The sequence below is a fragment of the Gorilla gorilla genome, chromosome X, assembly GCF_029281585.2.
Source record: "Gorilla gorilla gorilla isolate KB3781 chromosome X, NHGRI_mGorGor1-v2.1_pri, whole genome shotgun sequence".
In the NCBI taxonomy this organism is placed as follows: Eukaryota; Metazoa; Chordata; class Mammalia; order Primates; family Hominidae; genus Gorilla; species Gorilla gorilla.
This window is the reverse complement of record NC_073247.2, coordinates 41,364,110-41,384,962: the sequence shown is the minus strand read 5'-3', so window position 1 is coordinate 41,384,962 and position 20,853 is coordinate 41,364,110. Positions and strand designations below refer to the sequence as shown.

The 20,853-nt window shown below is 37.1% G+C and overlaps 1 protein-coding gene across 6 annotated transcripts in view; it reads left to right on the top strand.

The window, feature by feature from the left end:
- Positions 1-20,853, top strand: part of TAB3 (TGF-beta activated kinase 1 (MAP3K7) binding protein 3) — a 62,283-nt gene that overhangs the window by 28,797 nt on the left and 12,633 nt on the right. For 5 of the 6 annotated variants that reach the window (XM_055375468.2, XM_055375465.2, XM_063703199.1 and 2 more), the window contains 5 exons: positions 1,067-1,258; positions 5,221-6,667; positions 7,816-7,976; positions 14,110-14,203; positions 17,702-17,785. In XM_055375468.2, the coding sequence (XP_055231443.1) occupies positions 1,157-1,258; positions 5,221-6,667; positions 7,816-7,976; positions 14,110-14,203; positions 17,702-17,785 (1,888 nt within the window). In that variant the 5' untranslated portion in view covers positions 1,067-1,156. The remainder of the gene's footprint in view (positions 1-1,066; positions 1,259-5,220; positions 6,668-7,815; positions 7,977-14,109; positions 14,204-17,701; positions 17,786-20,853) is intronic. The other variant, XM_055375467.2, reaches the window with a different exon arrangement.

Genomic DNA, 20,853 nt, shown 5'->3' with positions numbered 1-20,853 from the left:
ATAACAGTTTTCCCTTTTAGTATAGGATCAGGATCAGGTAAAAGATTTAGTTGTCATGGCTCTCTCTTTTTTAACCTGGGACATTTTTCAAACCTTTGTCTTAAAATGACATTTCCTTTCCCCTTCGCTTTTTAATAGAAAAGCCCAAAATGAGAAATGTTCTATTTCCTCATGATTAGTTTCAGGTTATGCATTTCTGACTGTAATACTATAAAATGATGTGTTTTTCTCATGGTGTCACATCTGGAGGCCTGTGCAGTCCATCTGGCCCTCATTGGTGATGTTCATCATTTTGATCACCCAGTCAAGATGTTGTTCAATTTGTCCACTGTATAATTAAATTTTTCCCCTTTGCAACTAATAAGCTTTGGGTACACACTTTTAAAACTGTGTGTATTTCCTACTCTTCATCCAGATTTTCCCCTAGATTTAGCATCCATTGATGATACTTGCTTGAAGTAGTCTATACTATGATGGCTGCAAAATGATGATTTTTCCAGCGCCAGCACTCCTGCATGTTTACCAATTGGATTTTACTGTAAGCAGGGACTTCCCTTCTCCCCAATTTTTGTAGGTATGTATTTAGCTATCTTCATTGATACGGACACACGGCTCCCTCTTTTCTACAGGTTTATAACTCATTACTGTCTTTTATTATTTTGGTATCCAAATTGTTGCAAATGTGGCCAGTGAGTGCACCTCTTCAAGTTGACTTCCAGGTCCTTATATGTTCCCATCACTTCTTGAGTACTTCCTCACTGTCTTTAATAATGAGCTATATTCCAGGAAGGCTTCAGGTTTTTCTTTTTTGTTTTTTTTTTTAAATAGGTGAGACCTTTAGGTGCATAGATGGTTTCAGTATAGCGTGTTTAGTGTTTCTGTGAGGGTAAGCACAGCCTGCTTTGGCAGCATTGTGGAGGGGAGAGGCAAGGCAGCAGGACTAAGAAGGAGTGTCAGTGGAAGCCTCCTTAGAGGAGATGCCACCACTACTGAGATGTATAGGATCAATAGGAATAAAGTAAAATATGTAACTAGACTTAACCATACTTTTTTTTTTTTTAAATAGAAAATGACTGTGGTGCTAGAAGATCATTACTTTTGGAAAGCTGGTTAACATCCATTTCCTAAGAGAAACTTGGCCACCATTTGCTCTGGCATGGCGCAAAGCAGCCCACAGCTTGATATGCAGGTTCTCCATGATCTTCGACAACGTTTCCCTGAAATTCCAGAGGGCGTGGTGTCTCAGTGCATGTTACAGGTAAGTTACCTACCAGTGATAGTGATATTAAGTTCTAGTTTTTCCTATTAGAGCTGGTGATGTGTGATGTAATTAGAACCCAGGTATGTTTTCTTTGTGTGTGTGTGTGTGTGTGTGTGTGTGTGTGTGTGTGTGTGTGTGTGTGTGGTTGGGGGGAACATTTAGAGCAGGATTTCCCTCAACCTTGGCACTGTTGACAGTCTAGCCTGGATAATTCTCTGTTGTGGGAGTCAGCCTTGTGCATTGTAGAATTACTAAACGTTCTAGGCATCCGAGGACTCTACCCAGTAAATAACAATAGCATCCCCGCAGTTGTGACAACTGAAAATGTCTTTAGACATTGCCAGATGTCTCATGGGAGGCAAAATCTCCCACCATTGAGAACCACAGATTGGAGAAGAAAATAAAAGCATGTAGCAACAAGAAAAACAGATTCTCCTTATGTTTCACTTTTTGAAGTTTTTGGGTTGTACTGTCAGTCCCTAAGTCCTTAGAGTTGAATTTTGAATCTCAAATTTATCATTTTAACTTCTTAGACTACACACTTTTGAGTCTTTTTTTAAAAGTCTTTAGATAATCCACTCCCTGTTTTTCTAATGCTAAATCCTTACCAATATCTAATTTTAAATGTAAGCCCATTTTCACTCACCTTACCTTTGTCTTGCTGTGTGTCTTACATTGAATTAAATCTCATCTCGAAGATAGAATGTGTCTTTCCCACTCAGGGGACAACAAACAGAGAAGTTGGCCTACCACTTTCCCTGTACCCCATCTCCCTGTCCCACTATCCCCTTGTTGTGTTTTATATAATCCTTCACAGGATCTTAGTGTTTTGGGTTATGGCACTTACCTATTTGCTTAACTTTGGGCAGCAGTACTTCTACCATGCTCACCGGTCTTCCTCACACACAGTCGGTACTCATGTTCAAACTCTACCTTATGGCAGTGTGAGCAGCTCAGGATATAACCTAAACCTATATACACAGGTGTGGTTAATTATAAATAGAGACTCAGAGAACAATGATGGTAACAGAGGTGCTTCCTTTGTTTGCAAGCCCTTTACTAGTCTAGAGCTTTGGGCTTATGGTTTTTGTGTTATGGCTTGCCTTTGCTTTTTCTCACACACATTCCCAGCCTGAATCTCAGCTCTTTACTTTAGCCCCATTTTGGTTTCTGGTAGAGCAAAGACACTTCCCACCGGAGTGAAACCAAATAAGGATGAAGCTTTTAGTTTAAACCACTTCCTAGCAATCACCTTCCTCACCTATCTTAGGGCCCAACCTAGCCCTGACCTTGTTTTATTTCACTTAGCCCTTTATTACCTGCATTTTTCATTACCATTTAACTAAACTGAAGAAATAGAACTTCAAATTCAGCTCAGTGAACATTTGTTGATAATTACACTGTCCTAAGTCTTTCACTTTTTTCTTCCTTTGGGATTAATAAAATATATTGGTATGGAGATTTACCACCTACTGGCTCTGGAAAACTGCTTTATTCACATTAAAATGTATGAAGCTCAGCAGTTTGCATTTAATGTGCAAGCCTTAGAGCCTCACTCTGGGGTGTATCATCCTCAATTTAGGATCACTTTTTAGGAATATGATGCTTTTTTGCCTCATTCCTTTCAAAAGTGTTCATTACATGTCTTAAAAATTCTTACCTCTGAAATGATTTTGATTTCTTCTTCATGTTTACTGTTTGATACATTTTTTATCCTTATTTTTCTTTAAAGACATTTAACAGTCAAATGTGACATTAGAATCTATTCTGGTAGTTTTCTTTGTACAGTACTTCTGTAAAAATAATACTTTAATATCTTGGTTTTGTGGTTTTTAATTTTTCTTCATAGGAAAATTTACTCAACTTGTTACTATAGACATGCTGACAATTCCAACTTTATATCATTTTGAATTTGGGTCCTTTTTGTGACAATACTAAGTAGGCTAACTCAGTGTAGAGAACATGGAATTTCAGGGTTATTAATAAAAATATCAGATGGTAAAGTATCCATGACTACCTTATGTTTCAAACGAAACTCTCTAGTTTTTGTTTTCCCCTAATCCATAGGTCTATAAAAAAAAAAAAAAGAATACTTTATTTCACCTTCCATATTTTTTTCCTTCAGATGTCTGTCAGTGACACATTCTAGTTGGCAATCAGTTTGAATCCTTTGGCTCCAAATTTGCTTTTAATATCTTCCCTTCCTTGCTCAATACGATTTTCAAGCAAGGTAAAAGTAATTCAAATCTTTGAGTTGTAATGATTTTCTTCAATTAATACATCTTTCTGTCACTCAAAGTATTTTTTGAAGTATTTGAATTTTAAATTTTCTATATTGATTATAATTATCATTTGTTACTATCATCTGGGTAGAATGTTAATGTTTTACACGCATGATCTCATTTTTTAAAGTATTTGAATTTTAGTATCAAAAACTTTATATAAAGAAAAGGTTAAAATGATCTATAGAGTTTTAATACAGCCAATTCATTAAATTTCTAAGAATTCATTTTGCAAATATTTGCTTGACTTTTTTTTAAACTTCCTAAAGCTCCAGTTTAATAATGTCCTTTTGGCCAGACATCCTTTCCCTTGAAATTACCATGTGGAAAGAGCACTGGGACTCAGGAGAATAAGAATCTAGAATTGGCTTTTCTGTTAACTAGTTAAGTGCCTATTGTCAAGCCATGTAACTTCCCAGGCATCTTTTTCCTCATCTGTAAATGTGCGTTGAATTGGAGCAGATGAACTCTAATAGGAGTTCTCCCAACTCTAAAATTACAACATTATGGGTCCTGTTTTAGGTTTAACTTCATTTGGTTCTCAGCAGAAATGAATTATTTCCTTTCATTTTTATATAAAATGTACTTTTCCTAAAATAAATATAGAGTAATATCTATGCATGTACATATCTGTGTGTATATTTATGAACTACAGAGAAGGTCACAATAATTGGGAAACTTTTATGGATTACTTCAAAAGTAGTGGATAATATGTGCTTTACACTAGTAAAATAGTTTGGAATTCTGTATTTCCATAGAAAACTGCTTTATGATAAATTAACATTTTACAAAGAGGGAACCTTTTATTAGTCTGATTACTGTCAGTTGGAACTTCAAAAGTGTCAGTTTGCTATTACCTTCTTTGTGAGTGTAGAATTAAACAATTCAAATCTTACAGTGATTTTGAAAGTATACCAAGACACCTTTCAGCGGGTAAAAACTTTTGAGACTGTGAGAGTATGAATGAATTTAATTAAGGCAGTCGACACCAGGTTTTTAATTAAATTACCCTAACTCGGGCAAAGTCATGGAGCCATAGTTCAAGTTATGGACTTTTTTTATACTGATTCGTTTTGCTTAAATCTTACATAATGGTTCAGACAGTTGAAGTTATTCAAGGATAAATTTAGGTAAAAGAAAAATGAGGGCTGCTTTAGAATTTTTATTGTTTTAACTCTTGAGGAATTTTATTGTAATTCTTTTTCTCCTTTTGTGGTTTTAGTGCCTTTTAAAAACTAAAGCATGGTTATTTTTATGTTTATCAATTTAAATATTAATAATGGATATTACTTATACTTATATTGCAGCAATTGTGGTGAATCCGAGATAAGCCCAACATTTTAATTTGTTGAGATGCAACAAGTATAAAATGAGTCCTGGATTTGGAGTCAGAAAACTTGGGGTTGAGTCACAGTGTTCATTAGTAGGTACTTTACATTTCTGTAGCAGTAGCAGTAGTGGTAGTACTAGTAATGTGAGCTAAATGTTTGTAAAATAATATGAATCGTTTGGGTCTCCTTTTCAGGATAGATGACCATGAAGTTTTTTGTGGTTAAAATACTGCTCTCTATTTATTCTGTGACAGTAGTATTTGCATAACTCTCTGGCAAAGCCTGACTTCCACTATTAGAATTTGTTAATGTTGCCAATGTTACTTTTACCATTTTTCTCCCCTAGAATAACAACAATCTTGAAGCCTGTTGCCGAGCCCTTTCCCAGGAGAGTAGCAAATACTTATATATGGAATACCATAGTCCAGATGACAATAGGATGAATAGAAATCGCCTTTTACATATTAACCTGGGTATCCATTCTCCTAGTAGCTATCACCCAGGAGATGGAGCCCAACTTAATGGTGGTCGAACACTGGTACATAGCTCAAGTGATGGACATATTGATCCTCAGCATGCAGCAGGTAAACAGCTGATATGTTTAGTTCAAGAACCACACTCAGCTCCAGCTGTTGTTGCTGCTACTCCCAACTACAATCCATTTTTTATGAATGAACAGAACAGAAGTGCAGCTACTCCTCCTTCCCAACCACCTCAACAGCCATCTTCCATGCAAACAGGAATGAATCCGTCTGCTATGCAAGGGCCTTCACCACCACCGCCACCTCCTTCATACATGCACATACCTCGGTATAGTACAAATCCAATTACTGTTACAGTATCCCAGAACCTCCCTTCTGGACAGACTGTACCAAGAGCTTTACAAATTCTTCCACAAATTCCAAGCAATCTCTATGGGTCTCCTGGTTCTATTTATATTAGACAGACATCTCAGAGTTCATCAGGAAGACAAACTCCTCAGAGTACGCCGTGGCAGTCCTCACCACAGGGCCCAGTGCCTCACTATAGCCAGCGTCCTTTACCTGTTTATCCACACCAACAGAACTATCAACCTTCTCAGTATTCTCCCAAACAGCAGCAGATCCCTCAGTCTGCTTACCATTCACCACCTCCTTCTCAATGTCCTTCACCCTTTAGCTCTCCACAGCATCAAGTGCAACCTTCCCAGTTGGGCCACATCTTTATGCCACCTAGTCCTTCAACTACTCCACCCCATCCATATCAACAAGGACCTCCTAGCTATCAGAAACAGGGAAGCCATTCAGTAGCCTATCTTCCATACACAGCATCTAGTTTATCCAAAGGTTCCATGAAGAAGATAGAAATTACAGTTGAACCTTCTCAAAGACCTGGGACAGCAATTAATAGGAGTCCTTCACCCATCAGTAATCAACCATCTCCACGGAATCAACACTCACTGTACACAGCCACTACGCCACCTTCAAGTTCTCCTTCAAGAGGGATATCTAGTCAACCAAAACCTCCATTTAGTGTTAATCCTGTGTATATTACATATACACAGCCAACTGGACCTTCTTGTACTCCATCACCATCTCCTCGAGTGATACCAAACCCAACTACAGTTTTTAAAATTACCGTAGGCCGAGCAACGACTGAAAATCTTTTAAATTTAGTGGACCAAGAAGAGCGCTCTGCAGCACCAGAACCTATTCAGCCCATTTCAGTGATACCAGGCTCTGGGGGAGAAAAGGGAAGCCATAAATATCAGAGAAGTTCTAGTTCTGGATCAGATGACTATGCCTACACACAAGGTAAATTTTAACCCTTTTATGAAATTTAATTTCTGTGGTGAGGCAGCAGTCTCCCATTCAAATATATTAGCTGTTTAGTTTTAATTAAATGTTTAGTATTAAATGTTGGGCAGTAGCATTGCTATTAAGAATAAAGTTAGTGGCCGGGTGCGGTGGCTCACGCCTGTAATCCCAGCACTTTGGGAGGCTGAGGCGGGTGGATCACCTGAGGTCAGGAGTTTGAGACCAGGCTGGCCAACATGGAGAAACCCCAGCTCTGCTAAAAATACAAAAACTAGCTGGGTGTGGTGGTGCATGTCTGTAATCCCAGCTACTCGGGAGGCTAAGGCAAGATAATCGCTTGAATCCAGGAGGCAGAGGTTGCAGTGAGCTGAGATCACGCCACTGCACTCCAGCCTGGGCAACAGAGGGAGACTGTGTCCAAAACAAACAAACAAAAAGAATAAAGTTAGTGCTTCAGAGTCATCTATAGACTTTAAAACATGAAAATGTAGGCCTAATAAGGCTTAGTTTAGAAAGAATATTCATAGAGCGAAAAATACAAGTGACATGGAAATTGTCAAAAGTACAAACTACAGAGTAGGAAAAAGAGATTCATGGAGAATGGACTAAAGTTCATCAAATGAAAGAATTTGAATCTTTTCTAAAGAGGATGGCCCAGAGGGCATAATGATATTTACATATAAATAATATATAAGAAGTGGAATTATTGGATTAGCTAAAAAGTAATAATATATAAAAGTGGAATTACTGGATTAGCTAATAGTAGACCTAAATTAGATACAGAGTTTTTAAAAAGTCTATTCAGATTGTTTCAAGATAACCGGAGAATTTAGTTTTCTTTCAGTATATAAGAAGGGAAGTAATTATTCAGTATGCCTGGTAGTCAGCCTGTTCAAAACACACATAAGTATAAAGAGAATCTTAGGACAATAGAACAAGAGGGATGTTCAGGTGATGTCACTTTGGTTGCATTCAGAGGGCTAAATTGAAGCAGATATGGAGGCAGCATAGCATTAGAAAGACATGAGAGTAAATGCCAACCCCCAAGTTGAATGAGTCTTTTATACATTAGCAGTGCATATCGAAATTTTCCAGTCGCTTGTTCAATGTTGTTCTCTGCAATGACATTATCTATAATACTGTAGCCTTGCTGTTACATCAACGAGCAAGGATGGAGAGGTTAGCAAAGCAACTGAAACTTGAGAAAGAGGAGCTAGAGCGGTTGAAGTCTGAAGTTAACGGTATGGAGCATGACCTGATGCAGAGACGGCTCAGAAGAGTCAGCTGCACCACTGCGATCCCTACGGTAAGTGATCCGTTAGGATGTGTTAATAGGAGGGTCGGGATATTGGCTGTCAGGTCATTTATTTTTCTTTAGGTTTTATTCCTGGCAGAGTTCTGGTTTTTTGTTGTTGTTGTTATTGTTGCTTTTTTTTTTAAAACAACAGATGAAGGACTTTTGCCTTTAGTAGTTCTCATCAAAATAATTCATGTATGCAGATTCCATAGGCTCATCAGTATTTTCAAACACTGACGATTATAATCAAGGTATAGCATCTCATTTATTTGTAAATTGCTGTCAAAATAGAAATGAAAAGTGCACCCTGCCCAAAAATTTGATGAATTATTCTTTGTGTATTCATTTATTCTTCTAAGCATATGATATATATATTTTTTAAACATTTAAAATTAATTATTTTTGTAAGTACATTAATTCAGATGAGTTAGATCAATATGAATTTTGGAGAAGTGTTAACTGTAGAATATTTTAAGGCAGAGCAGTTTTGTTAAGTATAAATAATTATAGAAACTGAGATAACAGTATTGATTGATAGCAGTCTTAAAGGGAACTGCTCTAATGAAAAGATTCGGATAATATAGTTTTAACATGTTGGTTAATATATATGAGTTCTAACGATCCCAAACAACTGAGAATTTTGAAGCATGTTTAAAATCTTGTGACTTCACAAGCGATGATCCAACCTATCATTTCACCTTTCAACATTTAGCAGTTTTGTGCATATAGTTTATGCAATGTGGTACTATGCTAGATGCTTAGTACATACCTACCGGTGGGAAAAATAGATACATCAACAGATAATTATAATACAGTGTGGTAAGTGCTGTATATGTTCACGGGTAATGAGAGAATTTATACATCAACTCGTTTCTGTGCAGATTCATTGCACTTCTCTGCTCTTACATTATCCTCCTGCTGGAATGCCCTTCTAAAAAGCTCTGCACGTGTAAATCTTGTCTGTTCTGTTCTTCAAGGCTCAACTTAACCTCTACTTTTTCCATGAAGCCTTTCCTCATTTTCCTACCCTCTCTAAGCTTAGGGCAATCTCTGAGTTTACAGGTTTAGAGAAGTGGGCATATGTCAGGCCTCTTGCAGTCAACATGTCTGCAGCCACTCCCTCATAGAGAAGTTTCTACTTGAGGTTCTTGGCTTCAAAGGGGATCTGTGAATTCTCTGAAATTATATGCAGAGTTTCATAAGTGTGTTTAATATGGGAAGTGGGTCTATAGCTTTCATCAGATTTTCATAAGATTATTACATTGGAGGAAAAAAGGAGTGAGGAACCATTGCCTTAAACAATAGGCAGAGAGAAAAGGGGAAGGCATTTTAGAAGAGAAAAGAACAGTAAGGTAATGAAGGCTTGAAGTCAAGGTGGAGAGTGACTTTTAGGAGACAGTAACTACAATTCCCTGGCATAAGCATGAGATTTCTGAAGAGTTAACAGAGGTTAACTGGGGCTTTGACCTTGAATGCTAGGTCAAGGTGCTTGAACTTTATTCTGCTGGTAACAGGGAACAAGTGGGAGTTTTTGAGAGACAGAGTCTTGAGAAATAGGCATATTCACTAATTTAGTGACTTTTTTGTAATATCGTGTGTAGTCAATATTAGAAGTGAGGAGGAAGATTTTAACTACTTAAAGCACTGGAAAATAACAAAGTTATCTTTAATGGAAAGGTGATGTTAATATCAATCAAATTTCTGCCTCATTTTCCCCATTTGAAATCTTAATTGAATCCTCTGATTGCGGAAGATATTGAAGGACATAACCCATATGGGAATCCACCCGTGGTAGTTGGGTACTTTGGAAACCTTTAGGTACCTGTAGAGCATAAACAAATTTTCTTAGCATAGTAATTTTCTTTAATCATATACATTTTATTTAGCAACTACTTGCTGTGTGATAATCCCTGCTAAATAAAATATTGGTTTTTTTGTTTTTCATTGGAAGTGGAGAACTGTCTAATGTAGCATAGGTTAGTACTAAAAAAAAAAAAGAAAAAAGCCCCAGATTTTATATCAGAGCTCTTATTGATGTATCTTTTTTCTTTTTTTTTTTTTTTTTTTTTTTTTTTTTTTTGAGACGGAGAGTCTCACCCTGTCACCCAGGCTGTAGTGCAATGGCGCGATCTCGGCTCACGGCAACCTCCGCCTCCCAGGTTCAAGCGAGTCTCCTGCCTCAGCCTCCCGAGTAGCTGCGATTACAGGAGTGTGCCACCACGCCTGGCTAATTTTTTGTATCTTTAGTAGAGACGGGGTTTCACCATGTTGGCCAGGCTAGTCTCGAACTCCTGACCTTGTGATCTGCCCGCCTCGGCCTCCCAAAGTGCTGGGATTCCAGGCATGAGCCACCGCACCTGGCCCCCGATCTATCTTCTTGAGAAAGGAAAAAGAGAAGTTGGTGAAACTGCTGCCCTGGGCTGTAATTTAGTTTTAACTTTTATTATAATTTCAAAGATACATAAAATAGTATAATGAACCCCCATGTAGCCATCCCCCAGATTGAGAAATTGGTAGTTCATGTGGGTGCTAACATCTGAGAGAGAAGACATTTAAGTGTTTCCCATGTGTTTCCATTGCCAAGCCTAGTGTAAAATGGAGGACAATTGTAGTACACAGCAGAGGGACAGTACGTGGTGGTTGAGACCGTGAGTAGGCTCTCAAGTCAGGTGCCAGTTTGAATCCTACTTCTATTTGTCACTCATGTATCCTTGGATAAGTAACTTTCTCTATGCTTGTTTTCTTATCTATAAAATGTGTGGTATAGTACTCATCTTATGGGATTTTTCTTAGGATTATATGAGGTAATATATGTGAAGCAGTTTACACAATGCCCAACAAATAGTAAGTGTTCTTATAAAATATGTGTTGGTTGCAAAATACTAGAAAACTTTGCTTGAGGTTTAGACACATAAATCTGAAGCATTTTATACTTTGACTTCCTTTGAACTTGAACATATATAAGATTATACTTATGTAGGAATTAATCAAGAAATAAATCATTTAGTCAGATTTCCCATTTTGCTCATCAAGGCTCATTTGAGGAACCATGATATAGTGGAAAGAGAGCCCACATAGGCTTGGGAGTCAGAATTGCTCAGGCGCTCACTGGCTATATCTGATTTCTCTGCATCTGATTTTCCCTAGCTGTAAAAGAGAATTATAGCAAGTACATTATAATAATTGTCAAGATAAAGAGACAGTGTATGTAATAAGCCTGGCATGAAGTATGTGAACAGTAGATGGCTAGCCTTATCATTGTCCCACTTGTGTATAGGAATACCCAGTGGAGAATTGACATTTTTGCAGTAAAAGCACACATTGCTACCTTCAAGTTTTCAAACAAACTGCTTATCAGGCAGTATATACAAAATTGATTAGAAAGCTGCTTGCCTAATGATACTGCAGTGCACATTTGTGACCAGCTATGTGGGGGAGGGAGGTTGTAGAAACTTAGAATAGCAGTGAAATAATCTTTTTCTAAGGAGAGCAGAAGTGCAAGATATAAGATGCATGATGGTGTCATTTCCCTTAATCTGTTATTTGCAAAGCATTATATTAAATGCTGATGAAGATGTCATCTCTTAGATCTGTATGTGAAATGAGATAGGTATATCTGTGAGTCTATATGTATTTGTGTGTGAGAGAAAATATAAGGCAGTAACTCAGAAGTGTTGACCAGCTAAATGGTAACAATATAAGTACTTTCAGAGTTTTGAGATAGAAATGTTAGCTTTTTACCTATAGAGTTTATAGATGAAACAGTTTCAAGGAGGAGGGGGAAATTTAAGTTTTACCTTGAAGGATAAGATTTTAATATGCAGAAAGCTGCCAATTATCCCCTCCCTCAAGTTATTCCCCCCCATTCTTCCTGTTCTAATTACATTTTTGGACTATCCCACAGCTTTGAGTCCCAGAGGCATAACTGAGTCCCAGCCACCAAAGAACATCAGTGGTCTTTGACGCTGGTCTATGCCAGCTTTGGAAAAAAAGCTTACCATTTTTTATTTTGAAATGTTGGCTACAAACATCCTGTTATCTTACAGACAACTTTGAATTATACATACCCAATTTTGAAATTCCTCCTGCACGAAAACTACTTTTGACAAATGGCAGTAATTTCTCAGAAACTACTTTTTTTCCCCCTCAGTTTAATCAGAAGCCATATGAAAAAGGACATAGGAATCTTACTGATAAACCCTTAGTAAGATCGAGTGGTTCTACTATCTTTGGAAATGAGCCTGTTGATGAGAGTATGTTTGTTATTTCTGAGACAGAGTCTCACTCTGTTGCTCAGGCTGGAGTGCAGTGGTGCAATCTGGGCTCACTGCAACCTCCACCTCCCCAGTTCAAGCAATTCTCGTGCCTCAGCCTCTCGAGTAGCTGGGACTACAGGCATGCACCACCACGCCCAGCTAATTTTTGTATTTTGATAGAGACGGTTTTGCCATGTTGGCCAGGCTGATCTCAAACTCCTGACCTCAAGTGATCCACTTGCCTTGGCCTCCCAAAGTGCCGGGATTACAGGAGTGAGCCACTGCACCCGGCCTGATGAAAGTATGTTTTCGTTACGAGCAACTGTGTGGTGGCTGCTTCACTGTTTTGGGCCACTGTGGCTGAAACATCTCTCTTGCCCCCAACTCCCTAAAACCTATGGAGTAGATAATCCTTTTCAGGTGCTTGACTTTCCCGACAGGTTCTTCTATGTGTTCCTAGGAAGATAGCATCACTGTTTGGAGCCCTTACATTATCTTTAATTTAAATGTTCAAGTATATATTTTCAACTATTTGAATATTGCTTGATAGGCAAAGCGCAAAGCATTTTACACATTAATGTCACATAGTTTTAGCCCATAAGAATTAGAAAAGGCAGTCCATAATAAATATTTCTAAATGACTTTTTTTGTTCCTCTAGCATTCTGTGGAATTGTAGCTATTCTGCCTTTTATCACTTATTTTAAACTTTGATACCTGCTTATTTAATGGGCATTCTCATTTACTCTGATAATACCTCCTAACACCATATGAATTAAGATATCCTTTCTGCTCATTTTTCTTTCACTGGCATATTAACATATTTAGCGTTTAGCAAAGTACATGTTTTTAACAGAATAGGATTTTGTTCTGTCTTCCTATAGTAGCAGATATTTAATTTTTCACTTTATATGTTATGGTTAAAATCACCCTAGTATTAAATACCTGGGCTGTGCTGAAAGCTTCAGTATTTCAGCCTCTAGATTCTAAACTTTGACTTTTTTACTATACATATATATGTATATTTATATATATACATATATATAAAAATAAAGAAATTAAGGATGACATGGGAAGTAAAGTCTTCCAAAAAGCTTTACTGAATGGAAGATTAGGACTCTCTTCACATTTCAGTGCCTCATATGTGCCCCTGAAAGCCTAAGGAGTGGGCTGGCCTGAAGAGGTAGAGGCAGAAGAAAACAAAGTTGGGGAGCAAATGGAATTCATTTGTTTCTGAAGTTTTCATGTGCTAGAGTAACTGCCTCCTTCAATCTAGAAAAAATATGACAAAAATATTTATATATGAATTTATATAGGAGTCTTTTATATAAATCCTGGCTCTACCAATTACTAGCTTTATAACTTTAAGAAATTATATAACCTCTCTGTGCCTCAGTTTCCTCATCTATAAACTGGGCCCAATATTAGTACCTACCTTAAAGGATTGTTAAGAAGAAGGAATGAGAGAATTCTGGTAAACACCGTACTGTTGTAATTTTTACCAGGCTGGACAAGACTAAGATCATGGACATGACTCATTTAAAAGGTTGATTCTTACAGTTTCCCTTACCATGAAAACATAGACACAAAATATTCTCAGTGCTCTATGATTAAAATGGTATCTTGTATGGTAGAACACAGTCCACTACTGCAAGCTCGCCACTTTATATGCAGATTTTGTTTATATGTGGCCATTTTGATGTCCCCATTTTACCCGACTATTCCTTTAAAAACATATACATAGGACTTCTTAAACATGCCCTCTTATGGACTAAGGCCGTATTCTTGGTAATACCCAATCATTACAATTAACATGAAACGCAGTTCTTAAATGTTGGGCTTGATAATGACTTTCCCACAATTGCTATTTTGGGTCCTTTCTTACTAGCCTGAGGAAATGACAAGATTGAGAAGCATGAACAGACAACTCCAGATAAATGTTGACTGTACACTGAAAGAAGTTGACCTCCTTCAATCTAGAGGTATAGACTTGATTATTTGGTAAACCATAAGTAACAGTGTGGTATTTTAAGCTGCTTAAATAGCAATAACTTTGGTTTTGTAGATTTAAGAGACAGTTTTTATCCGTAAGATTACAATCCTGGTAAAGAGATCCCCCTGTCCCATGGTCATGGATCAGATTTGGGGATGAAAAAATAGTTTTACTTCGGCAGTTTCATCAAGTTCTTATCATTTAGACTGTTCTATGTTGTTACTTTGCATTTATCCTCTTTTTGTCATTTACTGTGAATATTTTATAAATTGATGGGTTTTAATTCTAAAACTTAGTAGAGTTCATATTATGTGATAGACATCTAAAATATCTGTAAAAAGGGATCCCAAATCAGAGTATCAGATTTCTCAGTTTTAAAATAAACTCTATATATGTTATTTTTCATGTTATGTTATGTGAAAACATTCAACTATAATCATAGTTTTAGTTTTTTGGATTTTTTTACAGAAGTATACTACAGCAGAAGCTCTCTTAAACTTTCATTTACCCAACTCACCAGATTAGAGATGGTCTTCATTTTCTGTGGAAAATATACTGACTGATGTCCACAGCTGCTGCATACTTTTGACTAGTAGGCTGCATTCTGGTAGGCCCATGAATATTGCTCCCATCGGTTGAATTGTCTGCTTACCAAGAGTTGATTCTGTCCCCAAACCTGTTTATGCCAATTATTGTATTTCTGCAATTTAATGTTTCATAAACTGACATGAAGGAGAAAGCTGCTCTTTCTATGAAAGCCAAAGGCAAATCACTCAAAAAATAGGGATTGTGAATTAGATATGGGTGAAAACAACTGAAAAAAGTCTAAAAGGATTCTGTACTCAAATTGCATTATAAGTGTTCTTAATATCTTTCTTGCTCCATTCTAAAGCAATCAAAATTATAGATGAGGGTTCAGCAAACTAGGGCCTGTTGCCTGTTTCTGTGAATAAAAGTTTTAGTGGAGCGATAGCCATGCCCATTTGTTTACATACTGCCTATGGTTGCCTTTGTGCTTCAACAGCACAGTTGACTACTTGCAACAGAGACTCTATCACAGGTCCACGAAGTCTAAAATATTATCTGGCCCTTGACAGAAAAGGTTTGCCAACCTCTGCTGTAGGTCATCATGGGTGTGGTTTATGTAAGAAATACAATATGGAACCCCAGCCAACAGACACGTAAAAATTAGGTCTTTATCTAACTAACTTTAAAATATAGCTATATACAAGTGTTTTGTTACGTTAAAGTTGACGTGTAATTTTTCTTAATTCTGTGTATTAATCAGCTTTCCTGCCCCCCGTCCCCCACACTTAACTCTTCTTGATTATGGCAGCTAAGACTTTCTACAGTGTTTTAAGAGTATATAATAAAATATCTCACTGCCATTTTTAGGCAAGATTAAACAAACAGTAGGCTGGGCACAATGGCTCATGCCTGTATTCCCAGCAGTTTGGGAGGCCAAGGTGAGAGGATCACTTGAGCCTAAGAGTTAGAGACCAGCCTGGGCAACATAGGGAGACCCCATCCCTACAAATAATTTTTTAAAAATTAGCTAGGTGTGGTGGTGTGTGCCTGTGATCCCAGCTACGTGGGAGGCTAAGGCAGGAGGATCACCTGAGCCCAGGAGGTCAAGGCTGCAGTGAGCCGTGATCGCACCACTGCACTCTAGCCTAGGCAACAGAAAGAGACTTGGTCTAAAAAACAAAGAGCGAGAGATTAAAGATTAGTGGCAGGTGAACCCAAAAGACACGGCATTATCTGAACAACAGACAGAAGCAAATTTGAATGTGAGAATTGAGCAATCTAGTCAGGTACCCTTAAAGTTATTTTCAGAAGCCTAGTCACTCTTATAGCCCACTAACTTGAAGCAATCAAAGAATTACTATGCATGATGTAGGGGTTACATAAACTATTGCTACTATATTTTAGAAGATTGCATCAATTTTTTTTACTTGTGTGGTCTTTGGAGCAAAACAAACAGTAAAACATTTGGTTAGGATACTTATAGTAAGCCTTTTGTGATCTAGAAATTAGAACATGAGCTGTAACAAGTAATTGAAGAAATACATATGCAGCTTCTTAAAGCATAAAAAGATTCAATTAATACATCAAATAGCACTGTGGCTTTTATGAGCTATCACAGCAATTATTTTCAGAAAATTATCTTAAAACAGCATATTCAAGTGGATAAAACATTTGTGAAAGGGCCTGCAAGGGAAACCACTATTAAGGTTTTATAAGCAAAGAGCTGTGTTTTTTGTCTGCATTGGACAATGAGCTCTTTGGGATACTTAGGCATTTCTAAATCTCTTTTCATAACGAATCTAAATGTATCCATTTTATACTAAATTCTACTCTTCCACACTGCAGAAAACTTTTTATACTGAGTTTCCAGTCTAAACTTTTAAGCTAGGGAAGGAATCTAAACCTTTTTCGGTGGTGACGGGGGGAGGCAGGGGAATAAGCATTTAGAATAGATGCAAATCAGTGCATGATTTGATGAAAACCAGCTTTTTTTGTGATTTTTGGTAAGGAAAACTTGTTGGGAAAAAAAAAGTAGATCTGGAAATGAAGAGATTTAATATATTTAAACTATCAGTATTAGTACCATAGAGCATCTTCTATAAATAAGTATGGCTACAGTTAACCGTAATCGTTTAGAACAAGCAGAGCACAGTGATAGGTTCACAGAAGTGAAGGCAGGACCCAAAACCAACCTTGGAGGAGACACAGCAGGAGATGTGGCTGAAATACAGACACTAGACCAGGGAATGAACATTTGAAGACAGGTGAAAATTTTGTGGCAAGACAAAATTCTCAGGTATTGTTCTATCTATTCTGAAATTGGCACCTTTTATCATTGATAAATCTGTAGGAAACATTTAACACTTAGTATAAGATTCTCCTTTTCTTGAAAATAAGAATACATAAACTGCTGATGTTATTTCACATTTATTGAGGTTGCTTAGTAGTCTCAAAATATAACTTGATTAATCCTTGTAAATGTTTATATTTGGCTTTTTCTGTAGTTCAATTTATAATGAATTTTTAAGGTAAATTATGAAAAATATGAAAGTAAGCTTTCATTATTTAAGTATTCTTTCTCACAGTTTGTTCATTAAAAATCAAAACAAGCAGAAAGAGAAAACAGTTCAACCATCCTTTCATTTCTCTTCTTCATTTATCTCCCCAAATGCCCCACATGCCTAATCCTGCCTAAGGAGACTAGCCTTACAATTAGAAAAATATTCCTTTAAGTGTAATACATTGTAGACATACATCTGTGTAGTGGTTTTCTTGGGTCTTTTCTCATAGCAATGAAAACACAATTTCATTGGGAGGATAGAATTATGTAATGAATTTTGAAATCCTGGAAAACATTTTTTCCCTTCTTATGTGTTTTATTTACATATTTTCTTTAAAAAAAATCAAATAACAGGAAAAAAGAGTTCTTAAATGCCTGATGAATTTACTTTCTTTATAGGAAACTTTGATCCAAAAGCCATGAATAATTTTTATGACAACATAGAACCTGGCCCAGTTGTACCACCCAAGCCATCTAAAAAAGGTGAGTATGAAAAATGTCACAAATACGATAGAAATAAATATCAAAATAATTTGGGATTTCACATTTATCTGAAGAAATTTCCACTAGAGGTTAAGTTGTTCAGCATAAAGTTACCATATTTTTATTATTTTTATTTTTTTGAGACAGGGTCTCATTCTGCTGCCCCAGCTAGAGTGCAGTGGTGTGATCATGGCTCATTGCAGCCTCGACCTTCTGGGCTCCAGCGATCTTTCTGCCTCAGCCTCCCAAGTAGCTGGTGTGTGGCATGGTAGGCACACACCACCATGCCCGGCTAATTTTTTTTTCTTTTTTGTAGAGATGGGATCTCACCATGTTGCTCACTGGTCTCAACAAATTTACCATATTGGTGTTATAATGTGGCAATAATGAAATGTCCCCAAACTTTAGTTTTTAAAAAGTACTGAAATTAGTAACTCTTAGAATTACTGTCAGAGGTAATTTGATGGACTATATAATTTTTACAAACAGAAGCTGAAACACTATATTACATAGTTAACATTATAAATTTACTTAGCATTGTAAAAACTATAACCCTAAAAGATAATTCTCATAAAATAATGAGGATTTTAAAGGTCTAATGTGAGAATAGAAAGTTAGATTTGCAATAGACTTAAGATTATTTTTCAGACAACAAAAGAATACTTGTGTACTCAAAAGGGGAGCATAGCAATTAGTAGCGACTAGGTATTTTCCCATCAAGAACAAAAGAAATCCTATATAACCAAGGTTTGAAGGAATCGTTTTTGGATAGTTGTTACATAAAAATGATTTAAAATTAAAGATATCAAACATGTTCTTATTTTTATGTACCAAATGTTTAATTGGCATTTCTGTATCTTAAAAAATTAATTTTAATTGAATTTACACGTTCAGTCATTTAAGCCAGACGCAGTGGCTCATGCCTGCAATCCCAGCACTTTGGGAGGCCGAGACGGATGGATCACATGAGGCCAGGAGTTCAAGACTAGCCTGGCCAACATGGCAAAACCCCGTCTCTACTAAAAATACAAAAATTAGCCAGGCCTGATGGCGCGCGCCTGTAATCCCAGCTACTCAGGTGGCTAAGGCATGAGAATCACTTGAACCCAGGAGGTGGAGGTTGCAGTGAGCCGAGATCGCACCACTGTACTCCAGCCTAGGCGACAGAGACCCTGTCATTTATTCATTCATTCATAAATAAGTAGTCATTGAATGTAGATTAACTCATTCATTCATAAATAAGTAGTCATTGAATGTAGATTAACTTTCTGCCTCATTCTTAATATTTTAATCCTTTTTGCCTTAAGCAACTCAAGGTAGATTGATCATGAAGACACATAGAATAGTGGAGAATGCCTTATTTTTGAAAAAAATTACCAGAGAGTATAACATTTAACATCTCATCAGACTTAATTAAAAGAATGTATAAATTATATCTAAATAATACTACCTGACCTAATTACTTAAATTTTGGTTGAATAGTTTTCTATGTATATTAAGCTCATTACAGAGTGTTTTTTTTATTTATAAGTTGCAACATAGTATCTGTTCTTCTTTTTATTGTTTAATATTACCATGGATGTTTCATCTGATCTACATTTAAAAACAGCCTATTGATTTCTTTTTTTTTTTTTTTTTTTTGAGATGGAGACTCTCTCTGTCACCCAGGCTGGAATGCAGTGGCACTATCTCAGCTCACTGCAACCTCCACCTCCCGGGTTCAAGTGATTCTCCTGTCTCAGCCTCCCAAGTAGCTGGGATTACCCACCACCATGCCCGGCTAATTTTTGTATTTTTAGTAGAGACGGCGTTTCACCATGGTAGCGAGGCTGGTCTTGAACTCTTGACCTCAAGTGACTCAGCCTCCCAAAGTGCTGGGATTACAGGCATGAGCTACCGCACCTGGACAAAAAATAGTCTATTGATGTCTAAAAATGGCACAAAGAATCATCTTAGTGGATGACTGCCGAGTACCAGATTTGGCACTTTGGCAGCATTATATGCAGTTTCTTGCCGAAAGTCACTGAGGTGTATAGTTAGCATTGATCAATTTAGTCTTTTGGGTTCATAAAATCAGTCTTTAAACTCGATTTTGCCTGAATGTCTACTAAAGAAGTATCGCCAGACAAACTTTAGTTCATTGATTGATTCCTAAAGAAGTATCGCCAGATAAACTTTAGTTCATTGATTCAAGGAGCTGTCTTAGAGGAATTGCCCTGTCTAAGGGAGTGCATTGGAAAGTTTTTACCCTGGAAACAGGACCAAGTTGATTAGAAATGGTGGAAAACACGTGCATCATGAGCCATCCCTCAGCATAAACTCCCTATAGGTGTGGTGTATTAGTCCGTTTTCACGCTGCTGATAAAGACATACCCAAGACTGGGCGGGCCTCACAATCATCACAGAAGGCAAGGAGGAGCAGGTCACATCTTAAAGAGAGCTTGTGCAGGAAAACTCTCTCAACTCTCTCTTATAATAACCATCAGATCTCGTGAGACTTACTATCACAAGACCTGCCCCCATGATTCAATTACCTCCCACCAGGCCCCTCCCACAATATGTGGGAATTCAAGATGAGATTTGGGTGGGGACACAGCCAAACCATATCATGCGGTCTGAGGGACCCACCATAAATAACAAAGACACTGCCGTTACTCAGGAAATTTCAAGGTTTTGAGCCAGGGACAAAGCCAGACCTCTGTTTGGGCAAGGCAAAATTCTTTCCCATGCAATAGTTAAAGCAGTGCTTAGAAGGAAATTTATAGCTTTAAATGCTCATGTAAGACAGGAATATCTAAAATTCTACCTTAAGAAACAAGACAAGAACAAAGTAAAAACAAAGTAGAAGAAAGGAAAGATAAGTCAATGAGATAGAAAACAGAAAAAGTTAACAAAGCAAGTTTGATCTTTGAAAAGATAAACAAAATCAATAAACTTCAAGGTAGACTGATCTGTAAAAAAAGAGAACACAAATTACCACAATCAAAAGTGAAAGATGGGTTATCTATTACAATGATAATGATAATAAGGGAAAGTGATGGACATCTTTATGCAGTAAGCTTGACACC